This window comes from Pteropus medius, unplaced genomic scaffold (assembly GCF_902729225.1).
Source record: "Pteropus medius unplaced genomic scaffold, Ma_sr-lr_union100, whole genome shotgun sequence".
Lineage (NCBI taxonomy): Eukaryota > Metazoa > Chordata > Mammalia > Chiroptera > Pteropodidae > Pteropus > Pteropus medius.
In genome coordinates, this window is record NW_024340695.1 from 1,643,721 (window position 1) to 1,662,726 (window position 19,006).

Below are 19,006 nucleotides of genomic sequence, written 5' to 3' on the forward strand. Positions count from 1 at the left end.
TCTTTCTCTCTCTCTCTCTCTCACACACACACACACTGTGTCCCAAATGCAATATATTCACTATCTCACTTAAAGCAAGCGTTTAATTTATATTTTTAAAAAAGAAATATCTACCTGTGCATCTTCTTTTTGTCTGAAGTCAATATTGGCAAGCTTTGATTGCTTCACAGAACTTTCTTCTTTTTTATCTAGATTATTAAATTGTTCAATTTCAAATCAATTCCGGAGATAGAACCAAATATCATGCCCAACATTTAACCTAACCTCGTCATTTAAAAAAATCAAGTCACATGAATACTTAATTTAAATTAAAATATAGATTTATGAAATTATTACATAACTCTTAATTCCTCACTACATAACAGTTATTACAATAACTATGAATGGAAAATGAAAACCAGCTGACAAAACTACATCTTTATAATGGGGAACCAAAGAAGAAAGAATGGTGATACTAATGACCAGGGAAGAAAAACAGCTAATGACATTAATCTAATCTGCAGATCCATTAAATGAAACATGATTCAAATATTTCAGTAACTAAGTAACAAATACCATTAACACAAGTTTGCTACCCACTTTAATGACATATTGATAATACTTTTCAAATGAAAAACATATAATTATTCATCCTCCTCTGACAGCTATACAACCAGACCAGAACTATTTTTTTTTAAATAATGTGAGTGATTTCTCTCTCAAAGAGAAAAAAAGTTAGGTATAAAAGGTACGTATCTTATTTACTCTCAGATAAAATCAAAGTGGTACTTTCTTAAGTCTATGGGTCTCTACTATTGTTCCTGGTTACATCAAATTGTAACTAAAACTGTTTCTTTCTATTTCTTCTATGTGTTTGCAAAGAAAACAAACTTCTTGAATGATAAACAGATATTGTACCTGTAACTCTTGGTTCTGAAGAATGCATACTTATTGGTCTCACTAATTTCAGAGGCTCATATGAAAGAAATAATTGACTGTTCTGAGAGATTTTACTCAATATATGGTATTCATCTTTTTCAAAAATTCTAAAGAGAGAAGTGAATTACAATAAATATTAGCTAAGTAAAAAAGTTAATATATATTAAAGCTAGAAGAGATATTTAGATACTATATAGTTAAAACTCATTTCACAGATAATAAAACTGAGTTCTAGAGGATTTAACAGATCCGCCCAATATTATTAAATTACTCTCTAGTGTCACAGGTACAATAAACTTTTCCTGATTAAGTCCAGTGCTCTTCACATTCTCATTTTTAAAATGTAAAAAATTATTTTAAAAGACTTTCTAAACACACCAAAAACATTTTAAACCAAAACTTTGTCCACCAACAGCATGCTCCAGATTTTGGAGTACTTCAAACTTTAAAAAGATTTACTTAGAAGCAAGTCAACTAGCATGATATAGAAACTATTAAAACAATATTACAATCCAACGGTTCTTTCAAGTTTTTCACTGGAAGAATAATTTCATTGAGTATTTCCTAAGTTAAAGAAATAACTTTAATTTCTGATAGTTAAGTAACTTAAATAGTGATATTATTTGATAACTATCAAAATATAGAGTAAAAATGACTAGTCATGTAAGTTTCTCTCAATATAATTTTTATAATATTAAAAATGTGTCAATAAAGTGGAATTCTGTACATTTACCTATTTTTCTAATCAATTTCATTACAAAATTAAAAACATATTACTGTGGATGTGAGACATGAGAGTGGGAGAATCAAGAAAATAACAGATCCAAGGAAGCGCGATAGAAGTGTGGTGAAAAATCAGGATAAGAGCAATAGAGCCTGAAGAGAGGAATTTAGGAAGAATGAAAAAGGGTATAAGGTAGAAGAGAAAAAGTAGAAAGGTTATCAGAAACAGCAACATTAATACACCTATTTTTCTGTCACACAATAACAGATAAAAATCAACCTTTTAAAAAAAATGCCTCCACCACTGATGTCTATTTTATCACCATTAGAATGAATAACAAAGAAACATAATGCCACAGATTCAGTAGCATTTTGGCTCATCTTCAGTCTCTGTGATAAAGAAAGAACTGGTCAAGTTGGTGACAGGATGATAAAAAAAAGTAAGAATATTGCTGCTCCCAAATCTCCCAAGAAGATTTGAATATTAGTCTATAATATTTAAAAGTATAAATTAATATTTTCATAAGAAATGAATAGAAAATAGCTTGTACAGAAAAAAAAGTATATAGATACTGTGTAACTATTAGTGGCTTGGGAAAGAATACACAAAATCACATTTTAAAGTTTACCTATACCTGTCTTTCAATTCCTTTCTGTTTTCTATATTTTTATTGTTATCTTCCAGAGCTTCTGAAAGATTCTTAGTTTCATAAAGTCTTGCAATCTGCTAAAATGAAAAATGATAAAGCAGAAAATAATTACCTGCAAAGCATTAAGAAATATATACTTTATCTTAACTAATAAATATGAGGTTTTCTATATAATCATAAAATTTGTAGTTTTGGTTTTATTAGCTAGCTTTTAGTGAAAGTTGCTAAAACCAAGTCAAATTAACAATAAATCATACTGCTTTACACCTCCATTAGCGAATCTAGATTTCAATGAACTTCTACCCTCCTTTTTTAAAAAGGACAGTCAGAAACAAAGTAGATATTGATTCCCCACAAAGAGACATAGTAACCATATATTTTAAAGAAAGTCAATCCACTTTCATATAATTATTAAAATGATATTAGTTATCTGGAATGTCATATCTATAAATAACTATACCATCTTTAACACAATTTTCAGATAATTTAGAAAATTTTAGAAAATTAACTATTCATTTTTTTCTCAAAATTTGGATATATTTTAAATTCGATGGGTTTTCATACCTATCTACATTTCTATAGATGGCACTAAAAATGTGTTCAAGAAAATATCACACAAATATAGTGGACAATTTGGTGACAGACAGAGGGGAGGGGGGTTGGGGGATGGAAGAATCCAGGGTGAGGAGGTGCAAAAGTACAAATTAGTTGATAGTTGGTCACGGGGATGGGGAGCACGGCAGAGGGAATGCCGTTAATATGATGGCTAGTTGGAGGGCCAGGGGAGGGAGGAAGCAAATGGGGGGATCGTTTTACAAACTATATAGATGTCTAACCAATATACTGTATACTTGAAATTAATTTAAATAAATAAAATTTTTTAAAAAGAAAATATCATGCATCATCAATTTTAAAGGCTAAACTAGTTCTAACCTAGGTCTATAAAGATTATAGTCATAATTTTTCAAGATTAAGTTCCTTAAACCATTTACTATCTTGTTCTTTTTTGAGAACAGTATTGTAGCTCTTTAAATGCCTGTTATTAAGCTATATCTTGTTCTTTCATCTTCTCTCCTCAGTCCCCAAAGAAAGTTAAGTTAGTACCCAAAACCCAGAGTTAACTATATTCAATACCTAATACACATTTTGGCTCCAAGGCAATCTGAGGCAAACGAATTATCATAAGCCTTTGTCCATATTTAGGCTCTTTAGAAATAGCTCTTCTAAGACTGTCAACTAACATACCATTACACTTATATATAAATATATATATTAGAAACATAATGAAATACATACCTGGTTTAAACAATTAATTTCTATTTCCACTTCATCTACTTCTTTCTTCAATTCACATGAAATTTTAGAAAAATTTCTGGCATGTTTAAGAATATCTTGTGTTTTACATCTCAAACAAACCCTTATCTGTTAAGGAACTATTTATGTGAGCAAATTTTATATTTATAATATATGTACTATATCAGAAATAATTAATCATGTAACATTATTTATATGTTCCACATAAGCAATAAGAAATATTAATAACAGCATCTGAAAAGAGGTAAAACTAATAAAACCATGTAGCAAACAAAGATAATTTGTTTATCTATGTTATATACTGAGCTTAAAAATAACATTTCATCCAAAATATTAGTTTTTTCTTTCAGTTAAATATTTTTACAGGGCAGTATTTTGCTTTTGTTTTTTTACCCAAGTTCATCATGTCATTTGGCATGACTAATAATAATACATAACTGATTCAGGTCCAAATTTAACTTTTTGTGTTTCCATAATTTATTCGTTCTCAAAGTCAAAATTTAAAATGCACCCTTTTCTTGCTCTGTAAGGTTCATCAGTGTACCATGCAGAACTCAGAAGAGAGCTAGATCTTCTATCTGAACTTTCTGCTTGAACTGAATTTATACTCAATCGCAAGTAGAGAATTTTTTCAGCTGTTAACATATATCCTGCATGGTTATTAGCTACCACAATTTCCTAAATTACTCTACAATCCATTTAGGAGAATTTAATAAGATAGAGGTAGTGAACAAGAATTCCAGAGAAAATCTGTCAGACCTTTCTCATTCTGCTTAAAAATACATGATTTATATGCTAGAGCATAAAATTTCACATGAACATTACTTATAAAGTTATGTTGTTATCAAAAGCATCAATTTAAATTTGTAGATATAGACAATTCAATCTTAATCTTCAGTTCTCCCTGCCTCTATCACTTCTTTTTGTTTGCAATGCAATCCTACATCTCATCCCATCCTACATTCAACTCCCTAAACCCCTGCTGTACATTCTGCATCTACCTCTGCCCCTCCCCATTGAGAAGTTAAAACACAGATGGGTAGCAAATGAACAACAGAATAAGCTAAAACCCAAACATAGAGAGAACAAGCAGCAAAGGAGTTAAAAGGATAATTTAGGATGAAGCATAATGAAGCAAGGTAAAATGCAGAGATAAAAAATATATTTATATTGACATACATAACCATGGTACATTTTTCTGTTAAAAGAAATTATTTCATTATAACAAGAGTATATCTAAAAGCTTTCTAAATATCACTTGTTAAAGTCTACTAAATTAACCATAACAGGCAAATCAAATATCTACTTATCCTTGGTTCCCTCAATACTGTCTGTCCTTCAAATTTTCCTTAACTCTTATCACACTTTTCAACTGTAATGTCCACAAATAAAGTTTTATTGGAATGCAGTCATTCCTTTTAATATTGTCTGATATAATCTGATAGGAAAGCATATGAAGGATTACGGAGGTTGGAAGAGGACTAAAGTTCCAAGTTCATCATCAGGGAAGATTTCCTTTACAAACAAATGAGACTTGGACCAATTAAGAATTACTTAAGCATCTAATACAACGCCATTGTATTAGAATTTGCTTACATGTCTGTCTCCTCTACTAAAAGATCCTTGCAAGAAAGCTCTGTATCTTCTTGAGTATTGCTTGGCACAAGATAGGTCATCAATTTCTATAGATGAATAAATAATTGTGACTCCTTACCACCTTGCATCCTAACAAGTAATAATAAATTGACTTAACTGGAACTCTTTTTTTGGTAAAACAGAGAAGATGACTTTTTCATTGGTTTGGTTGCTAAGATATGCCATTTAAAGCCAGATATATGTAACACTTTATCTTCATTAAAATTGTCTGCTTCTGATCACATGAACATATGAAAACTAATCCCAGATGACCTCTAAAATTTCTAAATTAAACAAAAATGAATCTATGTGATTCTCACCAGGGAAACATATAACAATTAAAATAGAGAAATAATACTTATATAATAAAAATTCTAAGTAGAAATACTATTGTGGATACATATGTAATGTCCATTTAGTAAGTGATGGAAAGGGAGCAGGCACTGAAAAACAAAGTCATATTTTTGACTTAGTTATTATATTCTTTTCATTATGAAGATATCATAATTAAAATATATATAATAAAGATATTAATACCTAGAAATTCCATAAAAATAGATTCATTCATTTTCAGTTGTTCAGTACATGCCAACACTCTGTTTTGAATATCTTCATGTTCTCTTTTCTTCTGGTAATATTCAAGTGAAAGGGGTGCTTCTGAGAATTTTATTTGGTACTGCTTCAAAACATCTTTATATTGACATACATAACCATGGTACATTTTTCTGTTAAAAGAAATTATGTCATTGTAACAAGAGTGTGTCTAAAAGCTTTCTAAATATCACTTGTTAAAGTCTACTAAATTAAGCACAACAGGCAAGTCAAGTATCTACTTATCCTTGGTTCCCTCAATACTGCCTGCCCTGCAAATTTTCCTTAACTCTCACTTTTCAACTGTAATGTCCACAAATAAAGTTTTATAGGTATGCAGTCATTCCTTTTCATATTGTCTAAAGTTGCTCTTACACCCCAACAGATGAGTTGAGTAGTTGCAACAGAGACTGTATAGCCCACAAAGCCTAAAATATTTACTATCTTGCCCTTTACAAAAAAGTTTATCAGTCCTGACCTACAGTACTGAAAATGTTGAATCCAGGTTCATTATAGGAAATATATTCTTGGTTCCTCTTATCCAATTCTTATCAAATAGTTTCAAGTAATATTCATAGAAATTTTTCTAAAAATATATAATCCTTAATTTTTTGTTTTCTAAATCAAGCCATACTATATGGAGAAATTTTTTAAAAGGTACTATAATGATTATTTCACTTTAGCAGATGAGAAAAGAAAGAATATTCAGAAACTGCTTTATAATAAGAAGTAAGGATAACAGCCTTGTACTGGGTAATATGTCTGAACCTTAAGTGTTTTAATTTCTTAATATTACTAAACTGTCTCTTTTAATAAGATAAAGCAGTTGAACCCCAAACAAGCTTCTATTTCTCTAAATGCATATTTGCTAATTAAGACCTCACTTAGGGAAATTGTCCAGGGAGAAGGGAAATACTTATAAGAAAACTGAGTCTGAGTCACCAGTTTCGGATGAGATTAGCATACAACATCTATACTGTTCATATTACATATTCATGCTCACTCTTCTAACATACTCTGTACAGTAACTCTGGCAGAGCCCAGCAGAACCAAGTCATGATTCAAGGAGAGTCATTACTATCTCATCTGTTGCCACAATACTAGTCTTCATGAATGCCTGGGGCAGGGATGGGAGAGAAACAAAGAGCTGGTTCCTCTACTTCCTTCATTATCCATGATACCAACAAATAGACTCTTTTCTTTTTATAAATGCCTGGTATTGAGTCATCAAATCAATCAACCCATGTGACTGGTTTAAGAAAGAGATAGCTATTTTCACTTTAACACCTCTGGCGAGCGACGAGAAGTCATCTACAACAAGCACTAACAAAAAGATTTATATTCGGACTGGTTTACATTAGCCCCTCACAGAATCAAATTTTTTAAAATTATTTATTTAGTTTCAAGTATACAGTACAATGGTTAGACATCTATATAGTTCATAAAATGATCCCCCCAGTTGTTCTCTCCCTCCCCTGGCCCTCCACCTAGTCACCATATTAATGCTAACTGCATTCCCTCTGCCAGGCTCACCATCCCCATGACCAACTATCAACTACTAATTTGTACTTCTTTAACCCTTCACCCCATTCTCCCAGTCCTCAACACCCCGCCCCTCTGTCCATCACAATTTGTCCACTATGTTTTTAAGTCTGTTTTTGATTAGTTTCTTTTTGTTCCTTAGATTCCGCATAAAAGTGAAATCATATGGTAGTTATCTTTCTCTGTCTGACTTATTTCACTCAGCATAATAACCTCTAGGTCCATTCATATCATTGCTAATGGTAGGATTTCATTTTTTTAATGGCTGAGTAATATTCCATTGTATATACGAACCATAATTTCTTTATCCCATTGTCTGTTGATGGGCATTTAGGTTGCTTCCATATTCTGGCTATTGTAAATTGTGCTTCCATGAATATTGGAGTGCATAGATCTTTATGAATTATTGTTTTGGTTTTCTTTGGATAAACACCCAGAAGTACAATTGCTGGGTCAAAAGTATATCCATTTTTAATTTTTTGAGAAACCTCCATACTATTTTCCATAGTGGTTGTACCAATGTGCAGTCCCACCAACATATGAGAGTTCTCTTTTCTCCACATCATTGCCAGCACTTGCTGTTTTATTATTTATTGATAGCCATTCTGACAGATGTGAGGTGATATCTCATTGTGGTTTTAATCTGCATTTCTCTGATGGTTAGCAACCTTGCACATCTTTTCATATGTCTATTAGCCATCTGCATTTCCTCTTTGGAGAAGTATCTGTTCAGGTCTTCTGCCCATTTTTTAATTGGATTGTTTTGTTGTTGTTGAATTGTATAAGTTCTTTATATATTTTGGATATTAATCCCTTATCAGATGTATCATTAGCGAATATTTTCTCCCAGTCAGCTGTCTTTTTGTTTTGTTGATTTCCTTTGCTGTTCAAAAACTTTTTAGTTTGACATAGTCCCATTTATTTTTTCGTTTCCCTTGCCCAAGGAGATATATCTGAAAAGAAATTCCTGTTAGTAATATCAAGAGAGTTTACTGCTTATGTTTTCTTCTAGAAGTTTTATAGTTTCAAGTCTTACATTTAAGTCTTTAATCCATTTTGAGTCTTGTATACAGTGTAAGAAGGTGGTTCAGCTTTTTTTTTTTGCATATATCTGTCCAATTTTCCCAATACCATTTATTGAAGAGATTGTCTTTACCCCATTGTATATTCTTACCTCCTTTGTCATATATTGAGCAGATAAGCGTAGATTTATTTCTCGGCTCTTTATTCTGTTCCATTGATCAATTTGTTTTTACATGAGCACCATGCTGTTTCGATTACTGTAGCCTTGTTGTATAGTTTGATATCAGGTAGTGTGATACCTCCAACTTTGTTCTTCTGAAGATTGCCATGGCTACTTGACGTTTTTTATGGCTCCATATGTATTTTAGGATTATTTGTTCTAGCTCTCTGAAAAATGCCATTCATATTTTGATAGAGATTGCATTGAATCTATAGATTGCTTTGGGTAGTATGGCCATTTTAACAATGTCGATTCTTCCTACCCATGAGCATGGTATAGGCTTCCATTTATCTATCTTCTTCAATTTCTTTTCAATGACATAATTTTCTGAAAACAGGTCTTCTACCTTCCTGGTTAATTTGAGTTCCAGGTATTTTATAGTTTTCGACACAACTATAAATGAGGTTTTCTTATCTTTCTGAAAGTTCATCATTGGTGTATAAAAATGCCACTGACCTCTGAATATTTATTTTTTAACCTGCTACTTTACTGAATTCATTGAACAGTTATAAGTTTTTTGGTGGAATCTTTAAGGTTATCTACATATAGTATCATGTCATCGGCAAATGATGAGTTATACTTCTTCCTAATTTGGATGCCTTTTATTTCTCTTTCTTGTCTTAATGCTGTGGCTAAACTTCTAATACAATGTTGAAGAGGAGTGGTTAAAGTGGACATCCTTATCTTGTTCCTGATCTTAAGGAAAATGCTTTTAGCCTTTCCCCATTATGTTAGCTGTAGGTTTGTCACATTATGGCCTTTATCATGTTGAGGTATGGTCCCTTTGTTCCCACTTTGCTGAGAGTTTTTCTCATAAATGGATGCTGGATTTTGGCAAACACTTTTTCTGCATCTATTGATATGATCATATGGTTTTTATCTTTTGATTTGTTAATTTGTGGTATCACATTAATTGATTTGCAGATATTGAACTAACCTTGCATCCCAGGAATAAATCCAACTTGATCATGGTATATGAATTTTTAATGTATTGCTGAATTCAGTTTGCTAATATTTTAAGGATTTTTGCATCAATGTTCAGAAGAGGTATTGGCCTATAGTTTTCTTTTTTGTAATGTCTTTTCCTGGTTTTGGAATCAAGGTAATGGTGGCCTCATAAAAAGAGTTAGGGAGACTTGCGTCTTCTTGAATTTTTTGGAATAGTTTGAGAATAGGTAATAATTCTTCTTTGAATGTTTGGTAAAATTTGCCTATGAAGCCCTCTGGTCCAGGACTTTTGTTTTATGGGAGCTTTTTTGATTACTGATTTGATTTCATTGGTGGTAACTGGTCAGTTCAGATTTTCTGTTTCTTCTTGACTCAGTCTTGGGAGATTGTATGTTTCTAGGAATGTGTCCTTTTCTTCCAGATTGTCCAGCTTTTTGGCATATAATTGCTCATAGTATTTTCTTATGATCCATTGTACTTCTGATCACAGAATCATTTTAATAATTTTTATAGCCAAAGCTTATATTAGGAGATATTTTAAAAAACAATAATATATGTTGTGTTTATTTAGGGGAGAACTCTAAAGATACTGATTACCATATTGCACAATTTGAGTGATATGTGTGAGGGATTCCACTTTATGAGAACCCAGGGGAAAATCTCTTAATTCTCAGTACCCAGAAAAATTTCTGCTTATCCTAAACAAATGACTGTTTTTTAAATGAATATTCTGAATTCCAAACTGATCACATTTCCACAATGCCTTTACTACTAGGAATTTCAAAGCCTAATTTGTGCCTATATCTAACAAATATGTAAGACCATGTAGTACGAATTTCTATCCAGATCAAAGGCTTCATCTTCCTATATTATCCTTACTTCCCTGCAGTCTTGATCTTTGAATCCAGCTTTAACATTTTGGTATTATTTACACAAATTATCTCAAACCCTTTTTGGACTGAAGCAGGGTTCTGTTCACTAATTCCACTTTCTGCCTATTCCTTGAATGATCATGTATTCTAGCTTTCTCTTTGTTTTGTTCTCTACATTTCCCTGAGAAATCTCATCTATTTCCATGATTTCAAATGCCAATGGCAATCTATACCTTGAATGTCCAAAGAGATGGAGATTGGGTCTTCTTTAACACCCATCTTTGAATATAAAGGATATTACACTCTACACTGTATGTTTTAATTAAAATATAAAATAAGAGTGATGTCGGCAAATTGGCAGAATAAAACATCCCTCACACATATCACTCCCTCTCCCAACAATAATTTGGCATCCATCATGGAAAAAAAGTGCCTTTGTGGGAGTTTTGGGATCCAGCTAGGAGACTATGAAACCCTGGTGTAGTCCAAGACTGAGGAGAGCCATTGTGAGAGGCATGCTCACATCCTGGTGGCTAACTTGCTGACTATAGTCCTAGCTACGGACCTAGAAACAATTCCATACTCCTGAGAATTCAGCTACATTCCCATTTGGCTTTGGGTCTGTCACCATCACCAACACACCAAGGTACACACAGGAGTCATCAACTAATAGGCATACAGACCCGTCCCAAATGTGGACCCTGAACTGCCTCCAGTTCCTCGTGGCCATAGTCCAAAAGCCCCTGGGGCTAAGCCCGCAAAACTCAGTCAGACTGTGGATTCTGAAAGAGTACTGTAACTGGGTTCCAGTCCATTACAACTACAGTTACCAGAGTCCTGATGGCACAGGGATCCAGCAACAGAGACTCCTGTCTGTGCCTCTAAAGATCCTTAAAGGGCCTGTATTTGGCTTCAGCCCCCTCAAAGCCAAAGTTTGTTAGCAGTATTGAGAATCCAAGGTCTCAGTAGGAGACACTTCATCTACACTCCCATTGATCTTGAAGGGCCCTATATCTGGGTCTAGCCACCTCACAGTGGAAGACCACTAGCAGATCTACCAGCCGAGGGACCTAGGAGATACTTCCATATGCACCCTCGGAGTTCTTGAAAGAGCCCTACACTTGGCTCCAGCCCCTCCAGCTGCAGTCAGGGAGCAGTCCAGAGCCAGGACTGCAGACCTCGATCTTGGCGGAAAAACCTGAAACAGCCCTGAGGCTCAGTTGCAGTCCCTCCAAGCCAGGGCGTCCTAACCACCCACAGACTCATCCAGTGACCAAGCAGGAGCCCTCCCAGGGACCTGGCAGGGGTTGCACCTGTCTAAACACTTGGCTAATAGGCTTACTGACTGAGAATACAATTGTGGAACCTGAAGCGGACCACTGTCCCAGCACTATCCTACTTAACAAGATACATCTACCTAGGGATAAGAGAGCATCCATACTTGCCTGAGTCCAAAACACTGGTTTTACTTTAAAACAAAACAAAATAAAACCTCCCCGGCGTACAAAATTCCTACATTTTTCAATTGACAGTTTAACAAAGCAGATCCTATTAATATTAACTTATAGAATTGATAAGCTTAAATTAATATATGTACTATACTTGTCTTTTTCAATAGTTTCTTGATAAATAATAAGCTGCTCCTGCATATAGTCTTCATGTTTATGAAAAACATCACATGTTGGCTTCCAGCTATGGAAAAAAATATTATAATTAGTATTTCAGAAGGATAAACAAACTGTAAGAGATCATAAAAATGAATGCAACCATTTAAAGATAAAGCAAAATCTTCTCTTCCTGGAGAAAACAAGCTTACATCAAGAAAAATATTCTGATCTACAATCACCAACCACCATTACCATCCTTCATGCAATCATACATATGCTCAAATGTCAGTATCTGTTAATTTTTACATAAAACCTATTTTAGTACCATGACTAAGGAAGAAGTAAATGTGACATAGTTGGACTGTGTATTGCTACAGCATTTCTAGTGTATACTCTGCAACACTACAACATCAGGCTTTCTTTCTCATCATACTTCTAAGTTCTTGGCTAAGAAATTCTTTTCGAGTGAACATTCAAAGAACTAGGATAAGAGCTAAAAAGAGGCTTTTTTCTCCTTTGAAACTCAGAAAGTCAATTTGTTATACATTTCTGACCTATGAAGAAACTAAGTCAAAATAAATTATAAAATAAGATGGTAAGTATAAAGTCATATTATATATTTTTTTGTTTTATTAGATAACTTGAAAAATGTTACCAATGTGAAAAATCTAAACTTAGCATATACTATGGCAGCTTCCATTCTAAGTATTGTCCATATATTCCCTCTAGCTCTTTCTTAATCTTTTTTTTCAGATTCTAAAAGAGGACAGGATAGGGGTGGGGACTGTGGGCTGGGAAAAACTTTTTACTCCATACATCTGTATAAGTTTTGAATTTTTATACTAAGTATGTGTTACTTTGATAAAATTTGGAAAACAGTATAAAAAAGTAATGGGGTAAAAACCTAAAAGGCTTGTCAAAATTTCAAGTAACAAAATATTTCAAAACAAATATTATTCTAAAGTATAGTACTTAATACAAAGACAATGGTCCACATAAAATTAAATACAGAAAGTTAACACATTTTATTTTTGTTTTTTGTAATAGACAATAAAGTTTCATTAACAAATTTTTATTTCAAAATATGTCTTTTAATGGATTAAACTACTGGAATCCAAAACCTGAAGCCATGGTGAAAGAATTCTTAACATACTGAATATTTTTATTTCAAAAAGCTACTAATTTCATGATAATTTCCAAAGATGGAAATTACTTCAAATTTATTCATGTAATAGGAATTTTATATACTGAGCCTAGATTATTTAAAATTCTGTATTTACACTAATTGGATGTGAATTAGAGAGCTCTTATAGCACTTCTATTTTTCTTTTGACCCTATGATTCCAGTTTACAGTGGCATATAACGAGACAATATAAGACCTAATTCATCATTGTATTAATAAAAAATACTTTAAAACAGCAGTCTTCAACTATAAACTCAGAAACCTTGAATAAAAGAATCTAGTGGCAATTATTGAAAGTTCTCTTCTTTCAAATACTCACTTACTACAGCTGTTATTGATTTCCTTACTATGTTTATGGTAATGACCAATTTCCTCCTCTGTTGTATTTATAGTTTCATGTATCTTACAAATAGTTGCTTTGTATTGTTTAACATCTTCAAAGATTTCTGGAAAGAGAAAATAATTATTTTCTTAAAGTAGGAATCATAAATTAAAATAAACAAATACAGTAGGAAAAAGCAGTATGGCAACTTACCTAAAAGGAGGAGAACCAGAAAATGGAGAGAAAATGAGGCTTGAGATGGGAAGGGCTCTATACTAAGAAGCATAGAACCAGAGCCAGGCTTGCTCATAGAATCAGAAGCTAAGAATTTGTGTTTGGGTTTTAAGAGAAATAAATGTCCCTTTTAACATAAAAGGGCTAGATTAAGTGATATCTAAGATCAATGATACCAATGATACTATGAGTTCATGTAAATATTTACTCATACGATCGATACTAATATGAGTTTTGTTGTTGACAAAAGTGAAATTTATCTTCGTCAATTCCATGTCCATTAGTAAGTGCACTTTCACTTCTGTTACTAAAGACTAAATATAATATACACATAAAATACAATTTCTTTAAAAGATTAAAATAAATTCTTAATACTCTGTATTCCTTTTTGTTGCACAAAAGATAACCAAATTCTACCTTTTAAGAACTATTAAGAACTTAATGGTTCAATTTTCTTTTGGTAGTTTTTATACAGAATCTTAAAATACTATATTTATGTAATTTGCTTTGTCATTTCACTCAAAATATTATTTTTCAGTATTATGATTCCTGAAAACATGGCATCCATCAATCCTGGCCCCTGACTTTTGGTAATTTTTAAAAAGATAAAAAAATTCACTCAAATGTTTGAAATAACCTGTGTTATTTGAGAAAAATAACATTTTCAACTTCTCTTAGTTAAGGGGTCATTTCAGCTTACAGTAAAATTCTTCAAAACAAATCAAATTCTGAATACAGCATTTTATTACTGAAAAATTGTAGTTAGGGTAAATAGCTCATTATTGTCACTAAATACAACAGGCACAAAAATTATAATGCCAACTATAAGTTACCCTAAGCAAAGCAACTGCATATTACCTTAAATGCCATAAAAAAATTAAAAACTAAAATGTTTTTATCATGCAAAACTACTTACTATTTATTCGTTGAATCATATCTTCTTTACTACGTATATCTTGCTTATACTGGAAAACTAAAATAAATAATTCTTTTGTGACTTCACTTCATTGTTAAAATATCAAATAATAATACAAATAGTTACCTATTTCTTTGTTTTCATTTTATACCTACCAAATTCTAGCAAAAGTCTGTCCAAACTGACAAATAGGCTGTCATCCATCTTGGATACTGTCTTTTAAAAAAAAAAAAAAATTATAATAAAGAGTATTCTGAGGTCATACGCAAAACAGCATATATTCAGTAACAACCTTGTTAACATAGCATTATTACAGAAAATGTGGGTGGAGCAAGAACTGGGCAGGCCAGAGACCCTTTTTCAGTCTAGTAGAGACTTTAATAAATACATGCTGAACGTTGCTGCTGCTGCATGACAAATTTCTGGAGGAGCCTTCGTAATGTTTATATGTGGTATTGAAATAAGTCACTGAATATTCTGGAGTCCACAGACATCCAGATTTCTCAAAAAGATACACCCTTTAAAATAAATTTCTCCAAATATGTCTTTTCTCCGCGTGTGTACTACTATGAGTAGCAAGATTCCTAAAGAAAGCCATTCACCAACAGCGAGGTAAAACCTACGAGCACAGTGCGGTTTTACACCTACGAATTAACCACCAAAAGGTGGAGGTTTTCACAGGCCTGCCAAGTCACTTTACAAAATACCCCTGAGGCGGGCTTCGTATCTCTCGGTACCCACAGCTTGGAGTGGTCCTTCCCGCGCGTTTTGAAGCAGGAAGTTCGCTAGTCCTGGCGGCTCGAGGCCTTACGCTCACAGCCTACTCGCTTCCCCTCACACGAGTTCATCCCCAACACTCTAACCATGCGGCGGTGCCCACGGCTGCGCGCGGCACTGTGGCCGAGGACGAGGCCACGAGCCGGGAAGCCCGCAGAACGCGATCTCTGGCCGTACTCCGTACTCCGGAGACAAGGCCTGCCAGCCCTCCGAGCGCCTCAGAGCCTCAGAGCCGCCTGCCCAGGGACTAACCGCCACACACGGCTTCTGGGACCCGAACGTCCACTCCCTTCCCCTCTGGGTCCCAGATCCCACTCAGGGTCAAGCTCAGGGGACACGAAAACAAATCGTACTCTGAACTCGCCGGAGCCACGCTTTGGCCACGCTTCGGTCGCGCCCCGCCGCCCCCCGCCCTGCCCGCGAAGCCCGGGACTGAGTGGCAGATCCCGCTGAAAGAACGAGATCCAAGTCCCCGCGAGACCAGGATGGCGGCATCGCTCCGTCCTTCCGGGGCCAAGCGCAAACCAAGTACCTTGAAACCCCCGAAGTGGGTGCTGGAGTCAGAAAGGAGCCCCAAAAGGAGGAGTAGGGAACCTGTCAGAGACTCTCCGGTTTTTCTTGAATACAAGTGTTGTTGTTTTTAAGACTATTCATTCCTCTTGTAACAGAAAACTCTAAAAATATTTTAGAGAACAGAAATAAAATTGATATTAATTTTAACATGACCGTGAAAAATACTCGAATCAATCATCGAAATTGAATTTGGCATTCAGCATTTTTCAAAACGTCTTGGAAAGCAAGTCTAAGATTTCAAATACATTTTACTCAATATTTTGAGAAAGTCATTTGTTTGAAATACAATGCACAGTAACACTTTCTGTCCGAAATGCTGTCTTTAGATCATTTATACTTTAGATCATTTATGCATATCCAAACTGAAAGAGTAGAGAAAAATAATTTAAACAAACAATATCCCAAATTGCCTTAATTATGGGTATATTTCTAGTGAAAATTTTGCTAATACTGAATGATTTAAGTAATTGCTTCAATTTACCACAACCTAAGTTGTTTCACAGGATATTAAGACAAAAAAAGAAACTTTCAGAAGTTTTTTCTTGCTTAGTGCTTCAGATAATATATGCATAACCAATTTTATTGTAATTTCATGTTGCTCATTAGTTAGGGTTAATGATTGTAAGCCATCAAAGCTAATGTAAGTTTTACAATGTAAGAGATTTACCAGCTTTATTCTTATATTAATTATAATATATTTATTAACTACGCCTATTAAGGAAAGCATGAGAGAATGAATATGAAGGCTAAAGTTATTTAGTTTTGCTGGCATTACATTGCTATGACTGTTAAGAAAATTTAATAGGTCAAAAGGGTTGATCCACTTCAATTTAACAGTAGATTTTCTTATGAAAATTTGTGGAAAATTAAAAACATCAGCTTAATGAGACCTGAAAATCAATTTATTTGCATTTAAATTCACATCTATGTATACCTTAATTACTCTCACAAAAATATACCTGAGTTCTGCCAACCCTGGTACTACCTCTCTCATTCCAAAAATCCCTCCTGGAAAAGCAACAAAAATGAAGATATTCCATCTACTGAAGAGTTTTAAACAATAAATTTTATTCTTCCATCTGTATCCCCCCACAGAAATATAGTACTCCATTTGAAAAATTATAAAATAGTGACTCAGGTAAACATTTATCCTAACAACCATTTTCTGGGAAGGTACTCCCATAAAAAATCTCTCATTACCTATTATTAGCACCTTTCCCTCTTGCTCTATATATGCAAATCAGAATCAGAAGAAATTTAAACCTACTGCCCATTCTAATTGCACTATATTTCTTTTTTTTTTTTTACTGCTAGATTTATCCAACAGAAAGCATGTCTCCTACGTACAATTCCTCTTCACTCCTTTCCTCATTGACTTTTTTAACTCAACTGCTATCCCCTTATATTTAACTGGTTTCTCAGATAATAAAATACTTTTACTCCAAATTTAATGGTCTTTTCTCCATTTTATTCCCCCCTCTTTTTTTTTTCTTTCTATCTCTCTTCCATATTTGGTCCCATTAAAATTCTCTGCAACCCTGATTTCCAAGACACTACTCTCTTCTAGTTCTTCCACCTCTCCTACCTGCCCCTCTCATTTTGGCTTCTACTTCTTTTTCTCTCATCATCACCAACTATGGGCTCTTATCAAAGCTTTTTCTTTAATTCTATCCTTCTTTGTACTTTTTTCTTTGGATTATTCATCCATAATAGCTTCAATTCTCACTTCTGCGCTTAACTCCCAAATCTCTATTTCCAGTTCTATCCTATTATTTGAAAATTATCTAAATATTTACATTTACATGTTTTGCCATCAATCTGGATTTAATACTCTATCCTTCTTCATTTAATAATTCTACTCATTCTTCAAATATCAACTCAATTATCACAGCCTCAGCAATGCCCATTATAAACTCTCAAAGTTCATGTACTTATCTTTCATAGCCTTTAATATGGTTATAATTCTACATTATTTGTATAATTATCATACAAATATCTATCTGATCCACTATATCCCATGGGAACAGGCCCAACCCCTCTACCCTTCCCTCCCCTTAACACTCACAAACACTTTGGCAGCCAAAATAAGTAGGTTATAACAGTAGTTTGTCATAATGGCTATAATCTCAATTCAATTCACAAGCAATTCCTTATAAGAAAAACAGTCATAGAAGAAAAAATAAAGCAATGTGAATCTGCTAATACAAATTTATCTATATAAATGTCAATCAGGTCAGTGGGAAAAACAACAGGTTTAAAGTGTGCCAGGATTTTCAATTATGCATTATGAAATTTACACTTTAATATTAAAACAAAAACCCCTTCTTTGTTTCCTCATTTGATTTCCTGTGTTGGGATAATTAGATTTATACCTTCATCACTTCCTTGAATTACCAAGACCATAAAATATGGGTAGTTGTTTGACAACTCTGCTCTCCTTTCTTGACAATAATCCTAATGCTAGTGGGTTTCCTTCTAAGTGTGTGCAAACCATATTAGGCAAGTGCAAAATACTCAGCTTTTTTTTTTTTTTTGTATATCTTGTAGACACCATTTAATGTTAATCTGACTCATCCATTGTTTTACTGTTTATATTTCTTTGATTCTGTTTTTGTTGCAACTCTGCCTCCCTTAAATATATCTACTTACTTTGAAAATCCTATTAAGTGAGATTTTAAATTTTAATTTACTCCTCATTATTCTATCCTTTTTGTCACATGATTTTTTAATTTTACTCCTATTTTGCTCACCATTATATTCCCAGCACCTAGCACAGTGCCTGACACATGATAGAAACTCAACAGATATCTCAGTTAATGAATAAATGAATGAATGAGAAGTGCTCAAAAAATAGTTAATAATAGTTAATAATAATAGTTAATAATCCAGATCATTTTGCACCTGGATTATTATAACATACGGAGAACAACCCTTTGACCTATCTTATTTTCTTCCTA

The 19,006-nt window shown here is 33.4% G+C and overlaps 1 protein-coding gene across 1 annotated transcript in view; it reads right to left on the bottom strand.

The window, feature by feature from the left end:
• The window catches only part of CUNH14orf39 (chromosome unknown C14orf39 homolog), a 56,606-nt gene that overhangs the window by 18,768 nt on the left and 18,832 nt on the right, over positions 1–19,006 (bottom strand). Inside the window, exons 3-12 of the mRNA XM_039864288.1 lie at positions 14,855–14,915; positions 14,700–14,756; positions 13,547–13,673; positions 12,039–12,128; positions 5,778–5,965; positions 5,641–5,683; positions 3,588–3,696; positions 2,271–2,368; positions 898–1,025; positions 115–188 (exon numbers count right to left, since the gene is read on the bottom strand). Of these exons, the coding sequence (XP_039720222.1) occupies positions 115–188; positions 898–1,025; positions 2,271–2,368; positions 3,588–3,696; positions 5,641–5,683; positions 5,778–5,965; positions 12,039–12,128; positions 13,547–13,673; positions 14,700–14,756; positions 14,855–14,903 (963 nt within the window). The 5' untranslated portion in view covers positions 14,904–14,915. The remainder of the gene's footprint in view (positions 1–114; positions 189–897; positions 1,026–2,270; positions 2,369–3,587; positions 3,697–5,640; positions 5,684–5,777; positions 5,966–12,038; positions 12,129–13,546; positions 13,674–14,699; positions 14,757–14,854; positions 14,916–19,006) is intronic.